Genomic DNA, 22,880 nt, shown 5'->3' on the forward strand with positions numbered 1-22,880 from the left:
TGGTTGCCAAGAAAAAAGGCGCCATTATTTATTGATGGGGTTGCATTTTGACTCATGCTAACACGTACATAATGTAATAAAGAGGGGGGGGACAGCACACGTGCACAAACAACTCCTACACAATCAATTATTGGGGGGGAGGGGGGTCCGTCTCTTGAAATAATGTATCCAAATTTCTTTTCGTTTTTACGTGATATATTGAAAAATCCCTTCGTCTTCACTGCGTGTAAACATACACACAATGTCACGCATAGCCTGAGGCACTTCTTGTCTTCCAAGAGGGAAAAAAATACTTTTATGGAGGAAAGGTGACCCTCTGGTTTCTTAAATAAACAGTGGCATGAGGATAAGAGAGGGTGGGAGCTCCGAGGGAAGGCGTTCATTGGATAATGAGAGGTTATATGATTAAGCTAGTGAGAGATGTTGGGTTGCGCGAGTGGCTCTCCCTCTCTTTTTGGTCTTTCCCTGCGTTGAATGGAAAGTAAAAAGAAAACGATAGAGAATGGAAAATCAATGCCACACGGGAGAGAAGATGGCTTTCAAAGAGACCGACCCTACCAGAATTATTATTATGGTGTGAGTGAGAGGAGAGAGAGGGAGACGGGGGGGGGGGGGGGGGGGATACCTCCGGTGTGTAAGGGAGTGGGCAGAAGGCCCATGCCAGCAGCCCCTACCAATACTGAATAAAGCCCATGCCAGCAGCCCAGCCAGAGATTCCTTTTCTTTCTTCTCTTTTTCTCGGCAGACCAGCAAGAAGAGTTATGGCAGTGCAGGCATTGTTATCCTACAGCAGAAGAGATAACAGCCTCTTTTAATTCTTGACCTAGAGCTACAGGTTTGCTGCACAAAGGTTCATTCTTGTGCCAGCAAAAGAGTATGAAGAAGCTAGCATAGAGAGGTTCGCCAATTCCTTCACCCTTTTGTCGTCTTGTAACTTGGAGGAAGGCTTGAAGATGAAAAACCGAGATGCTTTGTAACGTAAAATGAGATGTATTTTTTCTTGATGCCATTTTTATAGAAGGGATGGCCTGAATGCTAACTATTCCCAGTGTATCAATATCAGGTTCACAGAAAGTCTTGTTTTCTGTGTTTCAAGTGTGAATAGGCATGGCTCCTTTGGGACCATGACGAGAGAGAAAAAACAAGCTCATTCCAACAATTCCTTGCAATCATCAGGCTATTCTCAGGGTTCTGGGAGCATGTGGTGCCTTCATAAGCAGTAAATCTATAGCACAGATGCATTAAAGAGAGGCCAGAAAGGAGAGTGCGAGCTTGATTTTCACAAGGAAATAAATTACTATAGAAGATGATTGTGGACGTAACTTTGGGGAATTAGTATCCCACTCAACATCGTTTACGTGAATTAATTCAAGAACAAGAAAACAATCTGTGATGAAAAAATTTAGTAAAGTACTATGACCTCCCAAGTGTAAAGAGTTCCTGAAATCAGCTGATCTAAAATGCCGAGTGCATATTTGTCTTCTTCCTCCTTTTCTTTTCCAACCTTCAACTGAACTCTAAACCTTATCATCCACCTCGATGGATTCTGGTAACCCATCATGTTTTTGTGATTTGTTGCCATTCATTGAAAGACTACGGCGCTCCTTCCCTCCGGGCTTAGATGAGGCGTTGCCATACCAGATCATTCCTGCTACTGCAATGATCATGCCTACAACTACATGAAGATTGAGACCTTCTTTCCCGAAGAAAATAAATCCTAAAATCAGGACAAGAATTGTCTTCATATGTCCAAGCACTTGGAATGACACGGCTGTAAACCTGCCAATGCATATGAATTGGCTGAGATTTGTCCCTACTGCAATGCTGCAAGACACGACTATGAACAACTGCAGACAACAAAGTGCGTGTCAGATCATTTAAAGTAACCACAACTAGCACACAGCTTCTTGGCAGCTTTAAAAATCAGGCATGCTACTGAGCTTTTGAACAGCATTGAAAGAAAACCATAACTATAATAGCTATATAGCAAGAATTTAGCAAGGTGCTTCAGTATCCGCAAAAGTATCTACACAAGCATTTAATATCCATGGCACAGATAGTCACCCCAAATCTGCAACCTAAACATATAGAAGCACATGAATAGATGTTGCTACACCATATTAGATACATTTTACCACATTAAAAGTGGAAAAAGGAAAATTCTGAAACTGAAAGTTAGTGCTGTATGTTTTCTAGAAATAAACAGGAATTTCGTAACTAGAATTATCAACCTGTACAGTCCAGGTATGAGATTTTTGTGATTGTTCAAGTGTGGAGACAGAGAACTTCTCCATGCAGTTTCCAATATCTGACTAATTATTGGCAGGGATTACAAGACATTAATTTTCTTTTGGGTCCTTAAAGGCACTTCACCAGATTGAGTACACCCTACAATTATTATTATTATTGTATCATTCTTGTTATTTATTTTGTTAAAACACCAAGATTTCCCCTTAGGCTCAATTATTCAACTGAGCCCAATGTTTATTTTTAGTCAGTCTAAATCATCCTCAGCTTAATCAGTCATAACACATGTCCACTCATGTAATCAAGTACTCATCTGGTGTATAAGCTAGATGCTTACACTTTCCTTTCGGGGCAACGACATATAAGCATATTTGCAGCCACTGTTTAATGGCATACAAAAGGATGTTAAGACCCCAGCCAGCTAAACTCTCTTTGTTGCCTAAGCATCAAACAAGTTGCTATTTTCTTGCTCTTGTAGTGATCAAGCATTGGCTTGAACCCTCTGTACGTCCTCTGATGGGCTAATGGGAGGATTATGCTAGCTCAAAGTAGTCAACTTCAGTGCAAAGTAACTATCCCTCAAATAACAATCCAAAACCAGATAACAGAAAGACAACTTACAGTGGATATGAAAGTGTAGGCATAAGCATCAACTCTATTGTTTGTCAACCAATAGTCCAAAAAGGGCCCTACTACCAGCAGAGATGCAGCTTGTGCTGGAGCAGTGTGCCCCAATAAGTTGAAAGATCCTAGAGAATACCTCCGTTGAAGATAATGTACATACTGTAAAATGTGAAAACCCAACAGCGTTATAAATAAAGTATCCAAACAAATATTAGAAACGGACAAACTAAGATTTGGAAGAATCAAAACCACAGTTAACATGCCCCAACTGGACCCATATGGGCATAAAATGGTGCAGGTCAAAACAATTTTCTAATTAAACCATTGACTAATTTTTCTAATGAATGCAATTAAGCATATCTGCATAAATATGAAAAGAAAAGGTGCATATGGGAGGAGGGGGGGGGACTAAATATGCAAAGAACCTGTACTTGTCCCATCCTAGAACTTATCGAAATTTGAATTAGCACCCAAAAACGATCCCAGCTTTTGATGCCAATCATATGTAATAACGTCGTGCCCAAATAGAGTTACTTACATACTGCTGCAAGGCAGTGCTCCAAACTGCTATTACAGCAGCAACAAATCCCTTGGCATTAACACTCACGTCTGTAACAGTACATACTGCCACACCAAGAAGAACTACTAGTATACTAAGCTTTGTGTCCCTTGAATACCGCACGCTGTCCAAGACAACTTCCAGAAAACAAGATACTGGGATCATACTCAGCTTCGCAATCTGACAATAAGTTTTAAAAGGAAAGTTGTAACTTCTAAAATTGACATAATAAAGAGCAAATAGACATGTAGAAATACTCTGAAACTGACCTGATAAAATCCAACCGAGTTCCACATCAAACTCACATTCATTCCAACAATAGAACAGTTTGCAAACAAAACAAACTTCAGAAGATCAGGCAGTGGTAGATGGGAAGGCTGGATATAACCCAGCCACCTAAGGACAACAGTTAACAATGTTGTTGTGGCAAAATGCAGACCCGTTAATGTTGTAGCTGCAAGAAAGCATTAGATTTAAAAAATCAGGCACAGCAAAAAAAAAAATCGGAATGCCCAGGACTCCTTTACCAGCTAATAGGAGGCATTATCCTCACTCCTTGGTGAAATTGATAATCGAAATCTTCATATTACATACAAAATGGATCGCAGTTAATTTTCCAGTTTTATAACTTGAACCACATGAATAAACAATACTAGATCAATTTAATTCTTATGATATTACTTGAAAAACATGTAAGCATTAGGTGAATGCATAATATCACGCTGTTAATTAACTTAGTTATAATTATTGTTTTTTATATATATAAACAACTTAATTATTGTTTTTAGAAGTCCCAATCTGTATTATGCACTCTCCTTGAAACTAGTGTCATGTATGGGCAATTCCATGTGCATATGTATCAATAGAAGGAATTGTAGCAAGAATGTACAATGCGAGCAAAATGATAGCTTGATTGGACCCCATTTTCATGCTTCAAGAAGTCGGTGATTATGAACATTGTGTGGAAAAAAGTGTGATTAAATATTTATCCCAGATTTGGCCCACAAAATTGTATTACATTTTACAATATAACTAAGTGGGTAGGTAATAATGCGCAGGCATCCAGCATAAAAAAGTAATGCAGATATGTAATAGTAGGCCAATGGAAATGAGATAGTGATGTCTGGCTTCATATCCCTGCCCAATTTATACATGCATGTGTTCATTTTACATTTCTTAGTACTACACAAGAAAATAATATCCAAAACACATTCTAATGAAAAGAATGGACAAGATCAAAACCAGCAAGCCTTGTCCTAAGCACTTGGCTTAAACTACAAAATACATAATCAGTTTGGTGATTAAAAAATCAGACACTGATAAGATTTTTTTGAGTAGATTGTCATTGGGAGCATACCGAAACTATAACCGTAGGTAGCCATCAAGGCTTTATTGACGAGGATGATTCCAACAGATGTGACAACATTGAACAGCCATGAAGCTGCATCACCAGCTGCCTTCCTGTCAGCCTTTGTTGAAGACATTTTCTTCTACGACTTCCAATTATCAGCAGGAACTTCACTGGTCACTCTTCATGAGAGCAAATACAATACTTGAAGGTTAAAAGTTAAGTGTAATATCTGTACTCAAGAAAAATACATGAATAAGATTAATTGGTTATGTCATGAATTACATAACAGCATAAGAAAATTACAAGAATACTATAGCATGACAAATTAACATGTCAATTTAACAATGAAGAAAGCTGGTAGTTTGAACCAAAAACACAAACTATAGATGATAAAAATGTAAGATGGATGCAAGAGCACCACAACTACCCAAAACAATGACACGAATCAAATTGGTCATTCAATTAAGGCTAAAGCATAAAGAGCCTCCATGAACTATCAACATTTTGATTGATACCCCCTATAGTATTCTTCTCTGATTTTAATTCATGAACTACGACGTATTTGGATTGGGACCCCTCTGTAGTTCTCAATCAAACAAGGTGATCTCTTTACATATTAGCCTTAAATCAATTCAAAGGAACCACTGACGTGTGCATAAACAAGATCTCTACCACTACTACGACGTGATGCTCATTCTAACAGCTAATCTATCACAATGATCATTGAAGCTTACAGTATACATCCTGTAAAACGTAACGTAATGTCGCATTAAATTTCATCCATGATCTACCTTAAAAGTATCATACCATGTTAGATTTCATGTGAACTAAAGTGCTCTAAGCTTTGAGATTGAACAGAGATCTTTTTATTATTCTTCAAATTTACTCTTGAATCAAGCAGAGTATTGAAGAGAACCCAACAACGTTTTTAGCTTTATAATTTTTTTTTTTTAAAAAAAAAGATCAAAGTAATCATGTCCCGGAAACTTAAACAATCCCAATTTCAATTTCAGAAAATAAAATCCAAATGGAAGCAAAAAAATCCATAAAATTGAAGCAGATCCATCCAAATTCAATCACAGACAAAAAAAAAAGCTAAGAATTACTAAAACTGGAAAGAAATTCAGGTCAAACGAATCCCATCTTGCCAATAATTACAAGGACTAAAATGAAGTAAATGGGTTGTACCTGGAAAAGAAAGAGACTTTTCCGGGAAGCAACTGTGAGTTTTCCCGGGAAACAAACGGAAAAACGAAAGTAAATGGGCTGTACCTGGAAAAGAAAGAGACTTCTCCGGGAAGCAATTGTGAGTTTTCCCGGGAAGCAAACGGGAAAACGAAAAATTCAGCAGGAGATTTCAGGGAGGCAGAGAGAGAGAGAGAGAGAGAGAGGATGGTAGTCACAAAAATGGGCTTCAGGGCTTTGAGGGAAATCATTAATATTTAAATAAAGAAAGAAAGAAAAAGAAATTGCAGAGAGAGGATGTTTAGAAAGGAACTAATTTTGTTTTCTTGATTTAATTTTGATTTTCTCCTATTGAGATAAAAGTAGAAAGGTAAGAAAAGTTCAAAATAGAAACATTGTTTTTAATCTATTTTCGTAAATCAATGCGCCGCCATTTATTCTAATTATGATTTGATTGAATATCCAGTAATTCTTTATAGCATAATGAGCAACGAGTCAAGGAGATGGATTTTTAGAGTTTTCATAGTTGATTTTTAAATAATTTTTTATATTAAAATATATATTAATAATATTTTTTTATTTTTTAAAAATTATTTTTAATATTAGCACATCAAAACGATTTAAAACATATAAAATATATTAAATTTTAATTTAAAAATTAATTTTTTTAGAAACACGGTGTACACTACGTTTCCAAACACATTTTTTATATTCGGAAAACTATTATGAGAATTTTATAATTTATTTTACTTTAAAATTTTGTTTTTATTTTAAATCTTACAAATTCATAACACTTTATACTATAATAAAATCAACAAAAAATATTAAATTATTTACAGATTTACTATTATATTCAATTTAATAACTAAAAAGTTCTTATTCCTTTAAAATAAAATAAAAATTATCACTCAAACAAAAAAAATTTATTTAAAAATATATTAAAATAATTTTTTATTTTTTAAAATTTATTTTTAATATCAGCACATCAAAATGATAAAAAAATATAAAAAAATTATTTTAAAACACAAAATTTTAAAAAATTATGAAATAATAATTCTATTATAATAGCAAACAGTCCTTAGAAAAGACATGAAAAATAAATTAGATTTTGATTGATTGAGTGTTTTTTTTTTCACAAATAATTTTTTTTAGTTATATTATATATGAGGATAGATTTGTCTTTTAATCTAAATATAAAAAATTGAGCTCACCTATAATGAAACCATAATTTTTTAAACAATAAAAAAAATATAAAATGAAGTAAATTATAAGATGTTTGGGTGATTGTTACTTTTATATTTAATAAGTGTTGTCCATAAGTTCCATTTTCTTTCTTTATTCTCATTAAATCAAAGATAAAGGGCTATTCAAAAACAAAATAATATTTTTTTTATTTTTAGAAAATTAGAATCAGAAAAATAAAAGCTGGAACTTCTTATTCAAATTCAATATTTCTCCATTCAAAAAACTAGAAACCAATTATAAGGGGTTATTGAGAAACAATAATGATTTTTTTTTTTTGGAAAACTAGAATAAAAAAAAAAGAAAAAGAAAAGTTGGAACCGCTTATTCAAATTCAATATTTCTCCATCAAAAAAATTGAAAAACTGGTTTTTTAGTTTTTCAAATTTCCACCAAGTCTAGAAAACATATTTGAGAGGTTTTCGTTTTTTAATATAATATTTTTTACTATTAACATTAACTATACAAATTTTTTAATTTAGTCTCAAAAGTATCCATTTACTAAGTTTTTTCAAATAAAATTCCAATATTGATTAGACAATCATGATTTTGAATCTAATTATTTTTATTTTTTCTAATTAAAATTAATTTATAGTGTAAAATAATGTGTATTCGTACAGATTTTAAGTCTAAAATATTTTTATTTAAGAAAGTGTTTTAGAAAAATAAAATAAATTATATTTTAATATTAGAGTTTTTGGGCTGATTTTTTTATATATATAAAACTGAATTACTGATAACAAGATTTTGAAATAAACAATCATGGAAATGTTGTAACAAATTTGATTTTGATTATTTATATTTAATTCTTTGTTGATTTATTAGTGGAAGATCAATTTTTTCATTAAATTTTATTATTATACTCCAGATAACAATTTTGAAATAATTCAATTCTTTTTAACAGAGATCCAAAGTAAATGCAAAGTTTTAGCACGATAAAAATAAAGGAATGCACAGTAAAAAAAATATAATTGGAATTGTAGGATGTGCAACGTAATTTATGTAACTTCTCTCAGGCTAAATAGTGTTCAGGTGATATTTTGATACCCTTTTGAATGCACATGGTATTGTGCCTAATATTTTAGTATTTTTTAAGAATAATTTTATGTTTTAAATCCATCTTTTTCGATATTGTAAAAATAAACCATTTAAACAAGGATAGGTGAATTTTTAAGATTTACATTTCACTTATTATCAAGACGATAATCAGATCTCATTTGTAGATTTGCTATTCTATTTAAATTCTGAAAATTATAGTTTTAAAATCTAGCTTGGTAGGTTGTCTCGGGATTTATGCAACTTGTTAACTGTTATTTTTTATATATATTAAAATGATGTTATTTTGATTTTTAAAAAAAAAAATGCTCTGAACAACCTAGTCAAAACCCTGATAACAATTTTGAAATAATTCAATTTTTTTTAACAAAGATCCAACATAAATGCAAAGTTTTAGCACGTTAAAATAAAGGAATGTATAGTAAAAAATATTATATGAATTGCAGGATGTGCAAAAGTATTTTCTTTTTTTTTAAAAAAAGCAAATGCTTAATGTAACTTAGTTCATGTTAAAGAATGATATAAATTATATCTTGATAATCAAGTGGTTAAAGTTTGAATCTCACCATTCTCATTTATTTAATAAAAATCAAACACAAGGTAGTATAAAAGCATGTACAAGTTTTAAACATAGAGAGCTTTCACTTGAAAAGATGTATTAGAAAATAATATAAATCATATATTGGGACCTCACATAATAGTTTAACCTTTTGAATTGATTTGGTATCAGAGTCTTGATGATTAAGTGATCATGAATTCAAATTTTATCATCCTTATTTATTTAATAAAAATCAAGCACAAGGTAGTGTGAACATGTGCAAGTTTCAAACTAAAAGGGCTTTCACTTGAGATAATATATTAGAGAATAATACAAATCATATATTGAGACCTCACCTAATAGCTTAAACTTTTGGGTTGAATTAATTCTTTGACAAGATATTAGAGTCTTGACAACTCAGTGATTACGAATTCAAATCTCACAATCCTTATTTATTTAATAAAAATTAAACATAAAATAGTATAAATTTATACAAGTTTCAAATTTAAAAAGCTTTCATATGAAAAAATATATTAAAAATAATATAAATTATATTTTAAAAACTCAGTAACAATTTAAATTTTTAGATTGAAATATTAAGGTAACTTTTTCATCATAAAAAGTAGAAATAATATGTTTTTCTTTCTTTTCTTTTCTTTTCCCCGTGAGAGCACACCCATCCTACCCTTCAATATATTACCTCATTACATTTTAATACCCTTTTGATTGCAGTGAATTTTTAAGATTTACATTTTACTTATCTACGACGATAATTAGATTTTACTAGTTAAGTAGTCCATGTTATATCGTGGACCTACCTTTTATTTTCATAAATAATTTAGGTTTTAATGATGCCAAGACCAAATGCTAGTTTGGGTTCTACAACTATCTGGGTTAATTTTAGGTCCTGCAGGACCTAAGGCTAGTTGGGTCCTACCGCGGCCAGGACCCAAGGTTATTTGGGTTTTGTACCCGGTAGGACTCAGGACTATTTTGGATCTTGCAACTTGCATGACCCGAGGGTATTCCGGTCCTACCCCGGCGAGGACCCCAAGGTATTTGAGTCCTGCACCCGGCCGGACACTAATCTATTTTAGGTTATGCAGCCTGCAGGACCCTCGGGTATTTGGATCCTGCACCTGGCCGGACCCTAGGCTATTTAGGGTCCTATAGCCTGCATGACCCGAGGCTATTGAGGTCTTACGGCGGCCAGAACCTCAAACTATTTGGGTCCTGTATTTGGTCGAACCCAAGGCTATTCTGGGTTATGCAGCCTGCAGGGCCCAAGCTATTTGGATCCTGCATTCGGGTGGACCCAAGGCTATTTTGGGTGCTGCAACCTGCAGGACCAGAGGCTATTTTGGTCCATATGCGGCCAGGACCCAAGGTTATTTGGGTCATGCACAATGCTGGACCCAACATAGTTATTTATAATATTAATAATAATATTTAACTTATGCCCAAGTTCTTTTATATATATATATATATATATATATATATTAAAAAATATATGGTTTTTTTAGTAATAATAATGTTTTTTCAATTTACTAATGATAATAATAATAATAATAATAATAATAATAATAATAATAATAATTTGTAATTCTACCCTTCAAACCAAATTTATTATTGTTTTTTTTAATAATAATATTTCTAACACAAATAATTATATTTAGAAACCAAAGAATATTTCTAACACAAATAATAGTATTTTTGAGATAAATATTTAGAATTATAATAATATGCATAACACAAATAATAATATTTTTGACATGAATATGTTGAATTATAAAAAGAATAATAATATTTATAACACAAATAATTATATTAAAAAACCCAAGAATATTGATAAAACAAATTATAATATTTTTATATTAATACCTAGAATTATAATAAAAATAATATTATTCCTAACACAACTCAAGACCCAAGAACATTGGGTCCTGAGGCAGGACCCAAGCCAATTAGGTCCTGACACATGCGCCCAAGGCTGGGCAGGCCAAGCGCCAGGTGGTTGCAGCTTGGAGTGTAGCCTGCCCAATGCCCAGGCTTGACAGCCAAGCGTCAAGTGTCCGCAGCCCTAGTGAGCATGCCTCCAACTTGGTGCTTGGGGCCTGCAGGCTACCTCGCGGGTCTGCAGACCCCCACGCCCGGGGACTGCAGCAAGGCGCACGAGTTTGCTCTCAGTGACCAAGGCTGGGCAGATCAAGCGCCAGGTGGCTGCGGCCCGGGGTGCGGCCAGGCAGGCGCGACCTGCCCAAAGCTCAGGCTTGGCAGCCAAGCGCCGGGTGTCCGCAATCCCAATGGCCGTGCCTCCAGCTTGGCACTTGGATCCTGTAGGCTGCAGCCTCACCATGCCTCCACCAAATAATGTAGTCTATAATAAAACACTCTCTTATTTGATCATCAGGTAATGATGTCGGGGGTATTTAGGATAATAATAAAGATTACTTTTAAAAGTATTTTTTATTTAAAAATATATTAAAAAATATTTATTTTATTAATTTTTTTTAAATATCAGCATACCAATACAATCTAAAAAATATTATAGTAAAAACAAATTTAAAATTTAATAAAACAGTAATGCACCGCTGCCATAAATAAACACTAAATAAGTTAATTAACAACAAAATCTACAATTAAGTGGCTGGTGGGGAAAAAATGGCATCAAGCATGCCAATCAACCATGTGAAACATTCTCAGCCTTATTATTATTTATTTTAATTTTCTAATGATTCTATAATTCCCATAATTAAATTTCTTTTTCCAAAGGAAGGTAACAAATTAACATCTCCAGAAGAAGAAGAAGAAGTAATAAACATGTCATTAAAATGACTTTAATGGGAGCGTTGTCGTTTTCGTTGTAAACCTAATAAAATTAGGTAGAGGGTAGGGGTGCTCTAGTCTCGTGGCTAAAGCCGCCATCCTTTCCTTTCCATGATGCAAATATCACTCACCCATTTACACACAACTCCTCCGTTTTCTTTGAAAAGTAAAGAGGGAGAAGACATGTCAAAGCTCGCCAGTGCTGGTCTTCATCCTAGTGTTAGAATGTGTTTGTTTTCGTGGTTATTTATGTGTTTAAAACTAATTATAAAAAATATATGTAATGGAAAATACATGTATGGTAATATATAAACAGTTGTTTACCGTTTGTGAAACCCAATTAATTTTTTTATTTAAAATATTGGTAACATATAAACAGCTGTTTACTGTTTGTGGATCCCAGTTAATTTTTTTGTTGAAAACGCAAGTGAAGTAAAAGCTACTCCAAGCTGCTTCTCAATCAGCTAACAACTCCTTCATTTATGATAATGCATGGTAGTAGTTTATTAATGTGTTTGAGAGTGTGGCTGCGGTTGTTTTTTAAAATATTTTTCATATAGAAATGTATCAAAATAATATATTTTTATTTTTTAAAAATTATTTTTGACATCAGCGTATTAAAATAATCTAAAAATACCAAAAAAATATTAATTTGAAGTAAAGAAAAAAATAAATAAAATTTAATTTTTTCAAAATCACTTTTGAAATATAAAAACAAAGAAGACCTATATCATGTTTAGGTTTAGGTTAAATATCCTCTTTTAATTCTGTTTATTTTTTTGTTTTAAAAGTTTTTGACAAAATTAATTTTTTTATTTTTTCTTGACTTTAAATTAATTTTTTGGTATTTTTATTTGGTTTTGGTGTGAAAATATCAAAAATAAATTATTTCAATACATTTCTAAACAAAAAATACTTTAAAAAATAACTATTATTATAATACTAAACAAGTTTTATTATTATTATTATTATTATTAAAGTGGGTGTCAGGGCAATTGGCGCGCATCTCTACTAATATCACGAGTCTTAAAGTTAATGACCATGTAAGCCTCCAATGACTCTAATATTTGTGAAACTCAAATTTGTGATTTTTAGAAAAAAAATCTAGAGTCTGACCAATTGAGTTATACCTCTCATGATTCTAAACAATATTTTAAAAAGATTCATGATTGTTGAGTAATTATAATCAACCATTATTCTAAAAAAAAAGTTTCTTAATGAATGGGACAACAAATCAAAGACAAATAAGTATATAGATCTATCTATAAACACAAATAAAGAAATTTAGATTAAAAAAATTAAAGATGAGAGTGGGAAAAAAAAGGAGAGAGACTTTTGTATAATATAATTACCAATCATTAAATCCATTTCTTATTCTCTAAAATGAGTTATCTTTAAATCTTATTTATTTTGGTCGTTATGGTTTTATTTACTAGAATAGGATAACTCATGCCACTTGTCTATATTAGTTTTTTTTTTTATAAAAAAAAATTAGTCCAAACTTCTTGAAGATGAGGATACATTTTTACTTTAACATATCAAGGCCCAGTCAACAAGATAGACCCAAGCCCAAATATGAGGCCCACAAGTGTGTAACATGTAAGCTGAACTACCTTTCTTTTCATCCAATCACAGCGCCCCCCCGCACACACACCCTCACAAAAAAAACTCATTCCCGCCAACATTTCTCTTTCTCTATACAGTTTTCAAATCTCTCCCTCCCTCCCTCTCTCTCTCTCAGCAATCAGCTTGAAAATTCAATCCAGGTACGCTATTTTTCTCAATCTCATAACTCCAAATTTCTATAAAGTCTCTTTCATGAATTCTGATATTGATTAGTACTACAAACAAACCCTAGCTAATCATTAATTAATTTGCACTAAACTAAACCAAGCTGATTATGAGATCCGCTAAAGGTCTTTTCTTTAGTTAATTATTTGATTATGGTATTGTTTTAGTGTAAAATTGATTTTTAATTATTACGTAGGAAAAAGCGGGTCAGCGGAGAAAGCAAGCGAATGCCCGCGAAGATAAAGCTGCAGCTTTTTCCAATTGATGAAGGAACTCGTGTGGGATTGGAAAAGGTCAAGAATATCAACCAGCGGGATGTTGCAAATATGTTTTGACCTAATTCTATTTTGTTTTGTGTATTTTTAAATGCTGACCCTTTTTTTTTATATATATTAATCTCTGCAGGATGGCTATCATCCCTACCTGGAACTCACTCTAAGCGCTCGGAAAAAGGTGTCGTCTGTGCTAAAGCATTTAAATGACAAGTGGGGTGGTTCGGGAATTGCTTGCGGGGAGCCAGTCCTCTACCCTTACAACACATCTGAAGCTTCAACTACTAAGAAGTGGACGTTGAGTGACATTAATATCAGTGCAGGAGAGGTCTATGCAGCTATTGGGAACCCATCTATTTTCCGTCTAAGGTCTTGGGTCTGATCACCTTTTTGTTGCATTTATTAGTTTGGTTTAGTTTTCTGATTTGTTTTGTGTCTTAAGGTATGGTTGGTTCTCGGATTCTGGAACTGAATCTGTTGGAGTACCTTCAATGTCAACTACCTATGATGCCTGTTTGCAACCTCAAATCATGCAGCAAGTTTGCAGCATTGGTGCAGTGAGTGCCCGTGGTGAAGTGAAGTGGATGGAGGAAACCAGTGAGGAGTTCCAACCAAGCACTTCAACTGGAGCTACAAATGCGGTTTTGGCTGATAAGGTGTCTTCCAATGAATTAATTGGACCTGTGGTACTGTATATTTTTTGGGCATTTTCTCAATTGATTGCTGTTATTGTGTTCTTGTGTAATTTGCTTGATTTGAGTGTTCAGCAATCTTTTCCTGTGGCGATTGTGACTTATGAGTGCTTCCAGATTTCAGCCTTTAGAGTGTGTGTGTGTGTGTAACTGATAAGTCATCAAAATGATCATCGGATCTTAGTGTTTTAAGATTTGTGGAAGTTACTTGAGAAAGTTTCAAGATCGATTGCCAGAATTATTTGATTAAGGTCAACTTTGCATGTTTGATCTTTATGGAGATTTGATTAGAATGTGCTTTTCAATGTTATATATTTCTGAAATTTGCTTATTCGTGTCTATCTAGGTTAACGAAGCAAAGAGGGATGTTGGCAGCATTGGGCAGCCTTCAACTCTGTGGGATGATGGTCTAACTAACATAAGCATCGGGGGCCTGCTATCTGAAGCATCATTGCAGGGAGTGTTGAATACCTTTGATCCAAAATCAAATGGGAGTAACCCAGGCTTGAAGCCTTCCCAGTTAATCTCTGATTCACTAGATGCCTTTATTGCTGCGCAAGTAAATCATTCCCAAGGACCGAGACTTCCTCAATGTTCTAGCTCATCTATTTTGGATGCTGAAGACACTTGCCATGAGTTTGCCATTAAGAAATTCTCTGCCTCAGGCAAAGATTGTCAAGCTTTGAGTGGAAGGGCATATTCTCAGACCTGCAGTCAAGATGCTGGTTCAAAGTCATCTAAACATCCAACTATGACTGCGGTTTGTTAAGTTCTCCCATACCGTAATTTACTTATGGAAATATGTCTGAGGATACTGGTTGTGTAGAGTACTTTAGCTGCATCGTTAGACCCGTGCTCACCTATTAAATTGATTGATATAAATGTTTGATGGTTCCAAGAAATTTGAAGCAGAGCTCTGCTAATAGATATTTGATAATTTGGTATTATACACTTGGTTTGGAACAGCAGTTGAAGTCATTTTAGGGGTATTGATCTCATAAAAAGTTGTAGTTGAGGACCAAAATTTTCACGATTTCAGATAAACTTCAGTAAGCCATTAAATTTTGTGTCCTTGGTTTGCAGGTCAATAACCAATCTGACCTTCAACAAGGTCATGGTTATGAAGAATCTGAAACAGGGCTGTCACTTGGTTCTCGAGTTTACAATCATGAAAACAGCCTAGGGCTTTCAGGAATTAAATGGGTACTTGAATTCGTAATTGAAATGTATTCTCTTTCCTGCATATAACCTTACAAACAGCTAATTTACTTTCTTGATGCAGACTGATTCTTTGGGACCCTTCGACCTTGGCCTGTCATCTTCTAGAAAGATTATCAATGGTGACAGCTTAAGCATTGGCAGGATTATTTCCTGACGTCTGATTGCATTGTCTTAATTGTGAAAGTTGGAGCATACTGGGCAAAGTGAAATTGAAATAAGCAAGCTAAAGCTTGGTCGTTGGATAAACAACTGTGGGATATCAATTTGAAAATATTTGAAATGTGTTTTATTAGCCATGAAATCTGAAGGTCTATAAAGGTACTTGAACTTTTGGTTGTCCCATTTTTTGTTTAAAAGAGCAATGTGCACAACACGTTATAAATCCACTCCTACATTGGTCTCTTTTCCAATGTTCTTGGAATGTATTTTTCAAGTTTAGCTTCTGTTGATAACTAGAGAGAGAGCACTTCTGTTTTCTCCACAGTACAATCTCTTCAAACACTATGGAAAGTAACTGCATCTAGAATCCAGAATCTTGGATATAGAGCTAGACTTCTAGTGGAAAATGCTTGTCTATTGCAAACAAGGGTAAATTATTATTTATAGTGAAGTTTGAAACTCTGAATTGTCCCTGCATGCAAGAGGTTGTGATCGGACCGACACCCTTGAATCTCACCAACCCTCCAAAATAAGAAAGAGCTAGAGCTTTTCCTTGGTAACACAGAACGAGTCATTGACGATGGAGGACAAAAGTGAAACTTGTCTCTAACGTCTTCCTTAACTCCTAAGGCGGAGAAAGCAGGGTCAAACAAAGACAACAGGCATTTCCATTTTGCAAAAATCCAAACAAAATGCAGGCCAAAGGACGGCCAATTCGCATTTCTTGATTGTTCAAAAATAAATCTCTATGCTGCTCACAATCATTTCATATGTAACTCCTTTCATTACCATTACTATGTCACCTAGCAATCAACGTGCTTTTGATTCCCTGCGAAGAGTTAAGGATTCTGAAAAATGGGGTGTGTTCAGACCAAGAGTTCAACATACTCGCCTCCTCAGACACTAGAGAAGTTGAAACAAGAAAATGGGTATGTTAAGAGAGAGAATGGAGGGAGACCTGCTGGTCAGAGAGAACCTGGAAAGTTGTTCAGGCAAGAATTGGACAAGAAGAGAGAGGTTGCCGTGAATGGTGCTGTCAATGGAGGAGATAAGTTGGTTGTGGGAGAAGGGTTAAAGAATGATGTTGGAAATGTGTCACAAAGATTTTCTTCGAAGAAGGCAGGGGGAGATGAACTTGTAGATGGGTGGCCAAAATGGCTTGTTGACAACATTGCTAGAGAGGTTTTGGCTGGTTTGGTTCCAAAGAGTGCTGATTCTTATGATAAGCTAGCTAAGGTTAGCGTTTGATATTTGTTACCTTTTCCTCTACTTCAGACCCACAAACATACATCAAAACAGTATTCGAAGAACTCTTTTTCGAATTTGTATGGCGATAGAGGCTAGGGTGATTAGTGGGAAATTAATGGAGCAGAAACTATGAATCATCTTATTGGAATTGTGTTTTTCATTTGCAGGTAGGCCAGGGAACTTATAGCAATGTCTATAAAGCTCGAGATAGGGACACTCGAAAGATAGTTGCTCTAAAGAAGGTTCGGTTTGACACATCAGAGCCTGAAAGTGTCAAGTTTATGGCAAGAGAAATAATGATGCTACAGAAGCTAGATCATCCAAATGTAATCAAGCTTGAAGGACTAGCCACATCAAGGATGCAATATAGTCTTTATCTTGTCTTTGATTTCATGCAGTCAGACCTAACCAGGATCATCTCTCGTCCAGGCGAAAGGCTCACTGAACCACAGGTTTGAACTTTCCCTCCTGCTTCTTCGAAAAACAACTGTCTCTGGCTGTTTGTTGGGGCCACAGTAATGAACTGACCATTCATTAATTGTATGCGGCTCAAAGAGATGTTTAATCTATTACCTCCTGGAAAATATGTAGAACCGGAATGGAAAAAGTTTCAAATATTACATTAAAATGGGAAAAATGAAAGTTACATAAACTAGTGGTCACTTAATGCTATGTGCATATATACGAGATTCTAAACATGGCGATTTGCTGTCTTTGATATAGGTCAAATGCTACATGCAGCAACTGCTTTCAGGTCTCCAGCACTGCCATGAGAGGGGTATTCTGCACAGAGACATTAAAGCTTCCAACTTGTTGATAGACAAAAATGGGATGCTGAAAATCGCAGATTTCGGGCTTGCAAATTTCTTCATACCTAAACCAAAACGACCCCTTACCAACAGAGTGGTAACACTCTGGTATAGAGCCCCAGAGCTATTATTAGGTTCCACTGATTATGGAGTAGGTATTGATCTTTGGAGCGCTGGTTGCTTATTGGCTGAGATGTTCATTGGAAGGCCAATCATGCCTGGAAGGACAGAGGTACATTGATAAGACATTATGAGACCATCAGGAAAGTTCATTGAATCAATTCCTATTCATAATTTATAGATCCCATGATCACCAAGAAGCACACACAATCAAATGCTAGAGGAACATATTGTTTTCATTTCCATTTTCTTGAATGCAGATTTTCCTCCTTGTCTGTTTTGTGAGGTTATATATATGCAATATGCATGTTTTCAGGTTGAGCAACTTCATAGGATTTTCAAGCTCTGTGGTTCACCACCAGAGGATTATTGGAAGATAATGAGGCTACCAACAAGCTTCAGACCACCTCAGCACTACAAACCTAGTTTCCAAGAAGCCTTTAAGGATTTTCCTGAGTCTTCACTTGTCCTCTTGACCACACTTCTCGCTCTGAACCCAGCATATCGAGGCACTGCTGCTTCTGCTCTCCAAAGTCACGTACGTGAGCGATAATGGCAATGCCTACCTTAATTTGTGATTGTTATATACTGTGTTATATCTGTTCTTCTTCTTTCTTTCCTGCTGCTTTTGCAAATTTCTGGAGCTTATTTCAATGAGTAAAATTATAAGTAGTTCTTTCCCCAGCAGTTCTTCTCTTCGAGTCCAATGGCATGCGAACTTTCAGGTCTACCAGTAATTTACAAAGAGGAGGATGAGCCAAATCAAATCGATGATCGGAAAAAGTAAGTATCAATGCTGCTTAACTTATCGATTTATTTCCGCACCCAACAAACTGATGAATGTGTACTTGCTTGTACTTCCATCTTATAGGCGCAGGAATCCAAAGAAGCACTCATCTCGAGCAAGACAAGGTGGTCAAGGGAGAAAGAGCTCATTTTCTCAACGTGCCAAAGAAGAAACAGAATCTTCTAAAGAGGTAACATTCTTGATTATATATATATATATAAACAGTCAACCACCTTATTTTTTTTCCATTTTTTTTGGATCAATTTTTTTATTCATTTAATAATTATCATTTAATTTTACAAAATTAACTCTAGATAAACCATGAAATAATGTTTTAAATCATGATTACACGAAGTAATGAAAGATGAAATAAATGTTAAAAAACAATGAAAATACAACATAGAAGAAAGACAACATCCACTTAGATTGCAATAATAATCCATAATATTTTTTTCTCTTTTTAATTTTTTTATTACTTGATTTTTTTATTAATTTTATTCTTAACTTGACTTAGGGTTGAGTTTGATGTTTTATTTCAGTTAATTTTATATAGGGCTTTCACGATGTTAAAAATATGTTTCAATATGAGTAATGTTTGATTTGATAAAATAAAATTTAATTTTATTAATTCAAACCAATTAAAACTTTAGAAACTTGATTTCTAAATGAAATAAATATTCAGTTTTTTTTTTCTAAAAAATAATATATTTATCTTAACTTCCCAACTTAATTTTGAATTAAAGTAAACAAACTTATTATTATTATTATTTATTACCATATATAATTCGCTATTTATTTTAGTTAACACACATATAAAAAAATATTAACAAACGCATGCACCGTTTTAGTGCTAAGAAAAAAAAGAAAAAAGCTTTATTTTTTGGCGCGTTGACTCGTAGTGTGAGAAATCAAACTAGTAATTCAATAAAGAAGAAGAAGTGATGATGTTGGAAATAATCTATGGTATTCTGCTTTGTTTTAGGTGGCGAAAATCTCAGAGCCAAGCATGAATAATGGCCTTGAGACAGGAAACAGTGCAAGCAGCAGCACATCCTTGGGTCTAAAATCAATACTGAGGCAAGAGCAAGGCCCCCCGCGGCCATCCTTCTCGCCGATTCTTGATCAGAATCAGAACAGATCGATAAGAACGGAGGCTCATCCTAATGCTACCAAGAACATCCAGAATTTCACCCTTTTACAGGCTTCTATAACAGACATCATTAACCTTAATGGAGGCAATGCAATGCCAGGTGGTTACCGCCGGTCTGTTTCTACGCTGGACTTTCGTACTCTTGATCCAGAAAAAATATCAAAACTCTTTGGACTTGATAAAGATTAGGCCAAGCAAAATCTCACCAGTTACTATCTGTGATATTACTGCATCTTCATCTCCCCTCCTTGAAGCTGTTGCTGCGAGGAAATATTGTACAATGCGTTCATGTTTGTAAACTGTTCTTGTTTTATCTGCACTCATCAATAAATGAGAGCAGCCTTTCTTCTTCGTTTTTTTCCGGCTAATTTCACAATCTTTCCGGCGTGATATCCTGAGCAATTATCTTTTGATTTTTTACGATGTTAAATTTGATTTTTCAAAAAGAAAAAACACGATCAAATCTTATAAGATATATATTTTTTCTAATTATCCCTTAAAACAATTGCTATTGTCCATTCCAACCGGGTCTACCTAGAGTGTTTGCTTTCATGATTAGGTGTGAGGATATATATATATATATAGAATTGGATTTCAACCTTTTCGTCTCTTATTTTTTTTTTTAATTTTAATATTCTATAAATCATAGAGATGCTCTAAGCAGATCCGTTAATAATAATAATAATAATAATAATCAACAGGCTGGGCCTGTACATTGTCCGGCCCACACGTCTAACAAAGAAGAAAAAGAAAAACATGAGGAAAATCAAATAAATTAGATTCTATAATTTTTTTTTGTTAAATAATTTTATTATTTTTGATGGCTTATGAGTTTTTTTTTCATGTTACTTTTTATTTTCAAGATGAATCTAAAAATTAATTAATAAGATATAACTAATTAACTCGTAAATACCATAAATATTTTCTAAAATATGCACCTAATTAGGTCTAATTATGCAGAGACTCTATTTTAATATGAGTGAGTTTTTTTCTCCCAGATACTAGCTAGTATTAACTCGAATTCAAAACGTTATAAAATCAGTAAATCTTCTTAATCATCCAACCTATCCTTTGAGGAATTTCAAGGGTTCTTATTAATTTGTTTGATTTGAAAAACAAATTCAAGACTTCATCATTTAATTAATTTTTTTTTTCATATCATGCAACCGAAGTATTCTTATTTCATTTTGTTAATTTCAAAAGTTAATGGCTTGATTTATTTTCTTTTCTTTTTTTTTACAAAATTAATGGTTAGATTAAGACTACATATCTAGCTCAATTAAACCAATTAACTAACGGTAATTTTATGAAGAATCCTTTATAAAAACCACTTATCTAAACAATTAATTCAGGGTTTATGAAATGAGATTCGTTGATATGTATATATATGTTGGACTAATAAAGGGTTACCTCACTAGTCAATATTACAGTTGCTGAGCTTTTAAGAACTTGGGTTAAACAGAGCAACTCAAGCCAAGAACATGAACACAGTTCCAGCGAAGACGTGAAAGGGTTTCATGGGTGGATTCGCATGAATTGAATATGGAAGGAGAAGCATGTTTCTCCTCCTCCTTGGTTACAGTCTGAGAAATTAGAGAGTAGAGAGCATGGTTATTGCATATAAAACCCAGTAACATCGCACTCTTCTTTTGCAAAGTACTGCATGCGAAGACTTTAGAAATAATTATTAATTTACACTCTTGCATATAAAATATATATATAAACAGTAGCAAGGCGGCAGAATATATAGATATAGTTCAGTCATCAAAATAGTCATCTACAAGCTTGCTCTTGATCCACTTGAAGCTGTTTCTCAACGATGATTTGATCTTACCTTCCATGGTGTACATGTTATACTGTGCCACTCTCTTCCTCCGCTTGAGCTCCGGATTGCCTGAACTTTCTAGCTCAACATCATCCACCTTGCCGGCCGGGCCATTAAAGCTGTAAGATCTAGACCGTTCCTCGAAGCCTAGCCGGATTTCTGAGTAGGCATTTGAGTAACCGGAAAATGATTTGCTCTTCTCCATCAGATCAACGAGCACAAGAGGCAGGCCATGGCCTAACTTGTATTATATAAGAGAAGCTAAGCTAAGCTAAACCAAACCTAACCTAGTGGTAGTGGAGTTTGCATGGGCAATGACGTGTGCTTGAATTAGCTGATGAGTATGGAGTTTGATTAAAAGAAGATGGAGATCGTTTTGAACATTATTAGTAAATGGTGTTTGATTAGATGGGAAAATATGATATTGTGGGATTTGGTGGGAGACAATAGTCTGTGGAGACGAGAGGAGAGGAGAGGAGAGGAGGGCCATATGCAATATATATATATATATATATATGTGTGTGTGTGTGTGTGTGTGTGTGTGTGTGTGTGTGTGTTTAGCATAAAACTTTGAGAAAAAGAACGGTCCCTCTATGCATTACCGTATTGCCGTGCTATACCTGTTTTGCTCTCACTCAACGGAATTACTGCTGCTTTTTTTTTTTTTTTTTGGATATTTAAGGGTATAATATTGATTGTTTTTTAAAGTATTTTTTTTATTGAAAATATATTAAAATAATATTTTTTTAATTTTTTAAAAATTATTTTTGACATCGACACATCAAAATGATTTGAAAACACTAAAAAATTAATTTAAAAAAAAAATATCTTGAGACGTTTTTAAAACACAAAAACAAACATACTATTCTTTTGTTTTTTATTTCTTTGAAATAGTAGCATCTCCAGGCATCTTTCATGCAATAAGATCACCTCTTTGGTTTTGTATACATGATGAAACTAGAAACTTTATGGAAATTATAGTATCTATTACAGAAAACTATTTTTCCTTTTCTTTTCCTTATCAAATAAAAAAAATAGAAAATGTATTCATTTGTTGAGAACAAAAATGCATTTTTTCACTGCAAAAAAATATATCAAGACCACTACTATTTCTTTTATATATAAAAAACTAAAGCCATAATTTATAATAAATATCTTGTATTCGTAATAATCTAATT

General features: G+C 33.9%; 3 protein-coding genes across 6 annotated transcripts; 2 read left to right on the top strand and 1 right to left on the bottom strand.

Moving 5' to 3' along the window:
- Positions 1-1,276: 1,276 nt before the first annotated feature.
- Positions 1,277-6,298, bottom strand: LOC133673425 (UDP-rhamnose/UDP-galactose transporter 4). 4 transcript variants are annotated; one of them, XM_062094220.1, is made up of 6 exons: positions 6,054-6,298; positions 4,788-4,960; positions 3,700-3,884; positions 3,410-3,610; positions 2,869-3,030; positions 1,277-1,847 (listed from the first exon to the last, which is right to left on the bottom strand). In XM_062094220.1, the coding sequence occupies exons 2-6, from the start codon at positions 4,912-4,914 to the stop codon at positions 1,518-1,520; spliced, it is 1,005 nt and encodes a 334-aa protein (XP_061950204.1). In that variant the 5' UTR covers positions 4,915-4,960; positions 6,054-6,298; the 3' UTR covers positions 1,277-1,517. The 4 variants fall into 4 exon arrangements, with proteins under 4 accessions (XP_061950204.1, XP_061950203.1, XP_061950202.1 ...); XM_062094219.1 differs by having other exon boundaries at positions 4,788-5,010; XM_062094218.1 differs by having other exon boundaries at positions 5,970-6,298.
- A 6,973-nt stretch (positions 6,299-13,271) lies between these two features.
- On the top strand, positions 13,272-15,990 carry LOC133672627 (TSL-kinase interacting protein 1). The gene is made up of 7 exons (XM_062093094.1): positions 13,272-13,394; positions 13,616-13,712; positions 13,825-14,060; positions 14,134-14,377; positions 14,730-15,143; positions 15,467-15,586; positions 15,666-15,990. The coding sequence occupies exons 2-7, from the start codon at positions 13,647-13,649 to the stop codon at positions 15,756-15,758; spliced, it is 1,173 nt and encodes a 390-aa protein (XP_061949078.1). The 5' UTR covers positions 13,272-13,394; positions 13,616-13,646; the 3' UTR covers positions 15,759-15,990.
- A 114-nt stretch (positions 15,991-16,104) lies between these two features.
- On the top strand, positions 16,105-20,234 carry LOC133672626 (probable serine/threonine-protein kinase At1g54610). The gene is made up of 7 exons (XM_062093093.1): positions 16,105-16,999; positions 17,179-17,463; positions 17,735-18,052; positions 18,257-18,478; positions 18,629-18,723; positions 18,812-18,917; positions 19,710-20,234. Exons 1-7 carry the CDS (start codon positions 16,619-16,621, stop codon positions 20,064-20,066), a joined length of 1,764 nt encoding a protein of 587 aa, XP_061949077.1. The 5' UTR covers positions 16,105-16,618; the 3' UTR covers positions 20,067-20,234.
- The last annotated feature ends 2,646 nt before the right edge of the window (positions 20,235-22,880 follow it).

This window comes from Populus nigra, chromosome 14 (assembly GCF_951802175.1).
Source record: "Populus nigra chromosome 14, ddPopNigr1.1, whole genome shotgun sequence".
In the NCBI taxonomy this organism is placed as follows: Eukaryota; Viridiplantae; Streptophyta; class Magnoliopsida; order Malpighiales; family Salicaceae; genus Populus; species Populus nigra.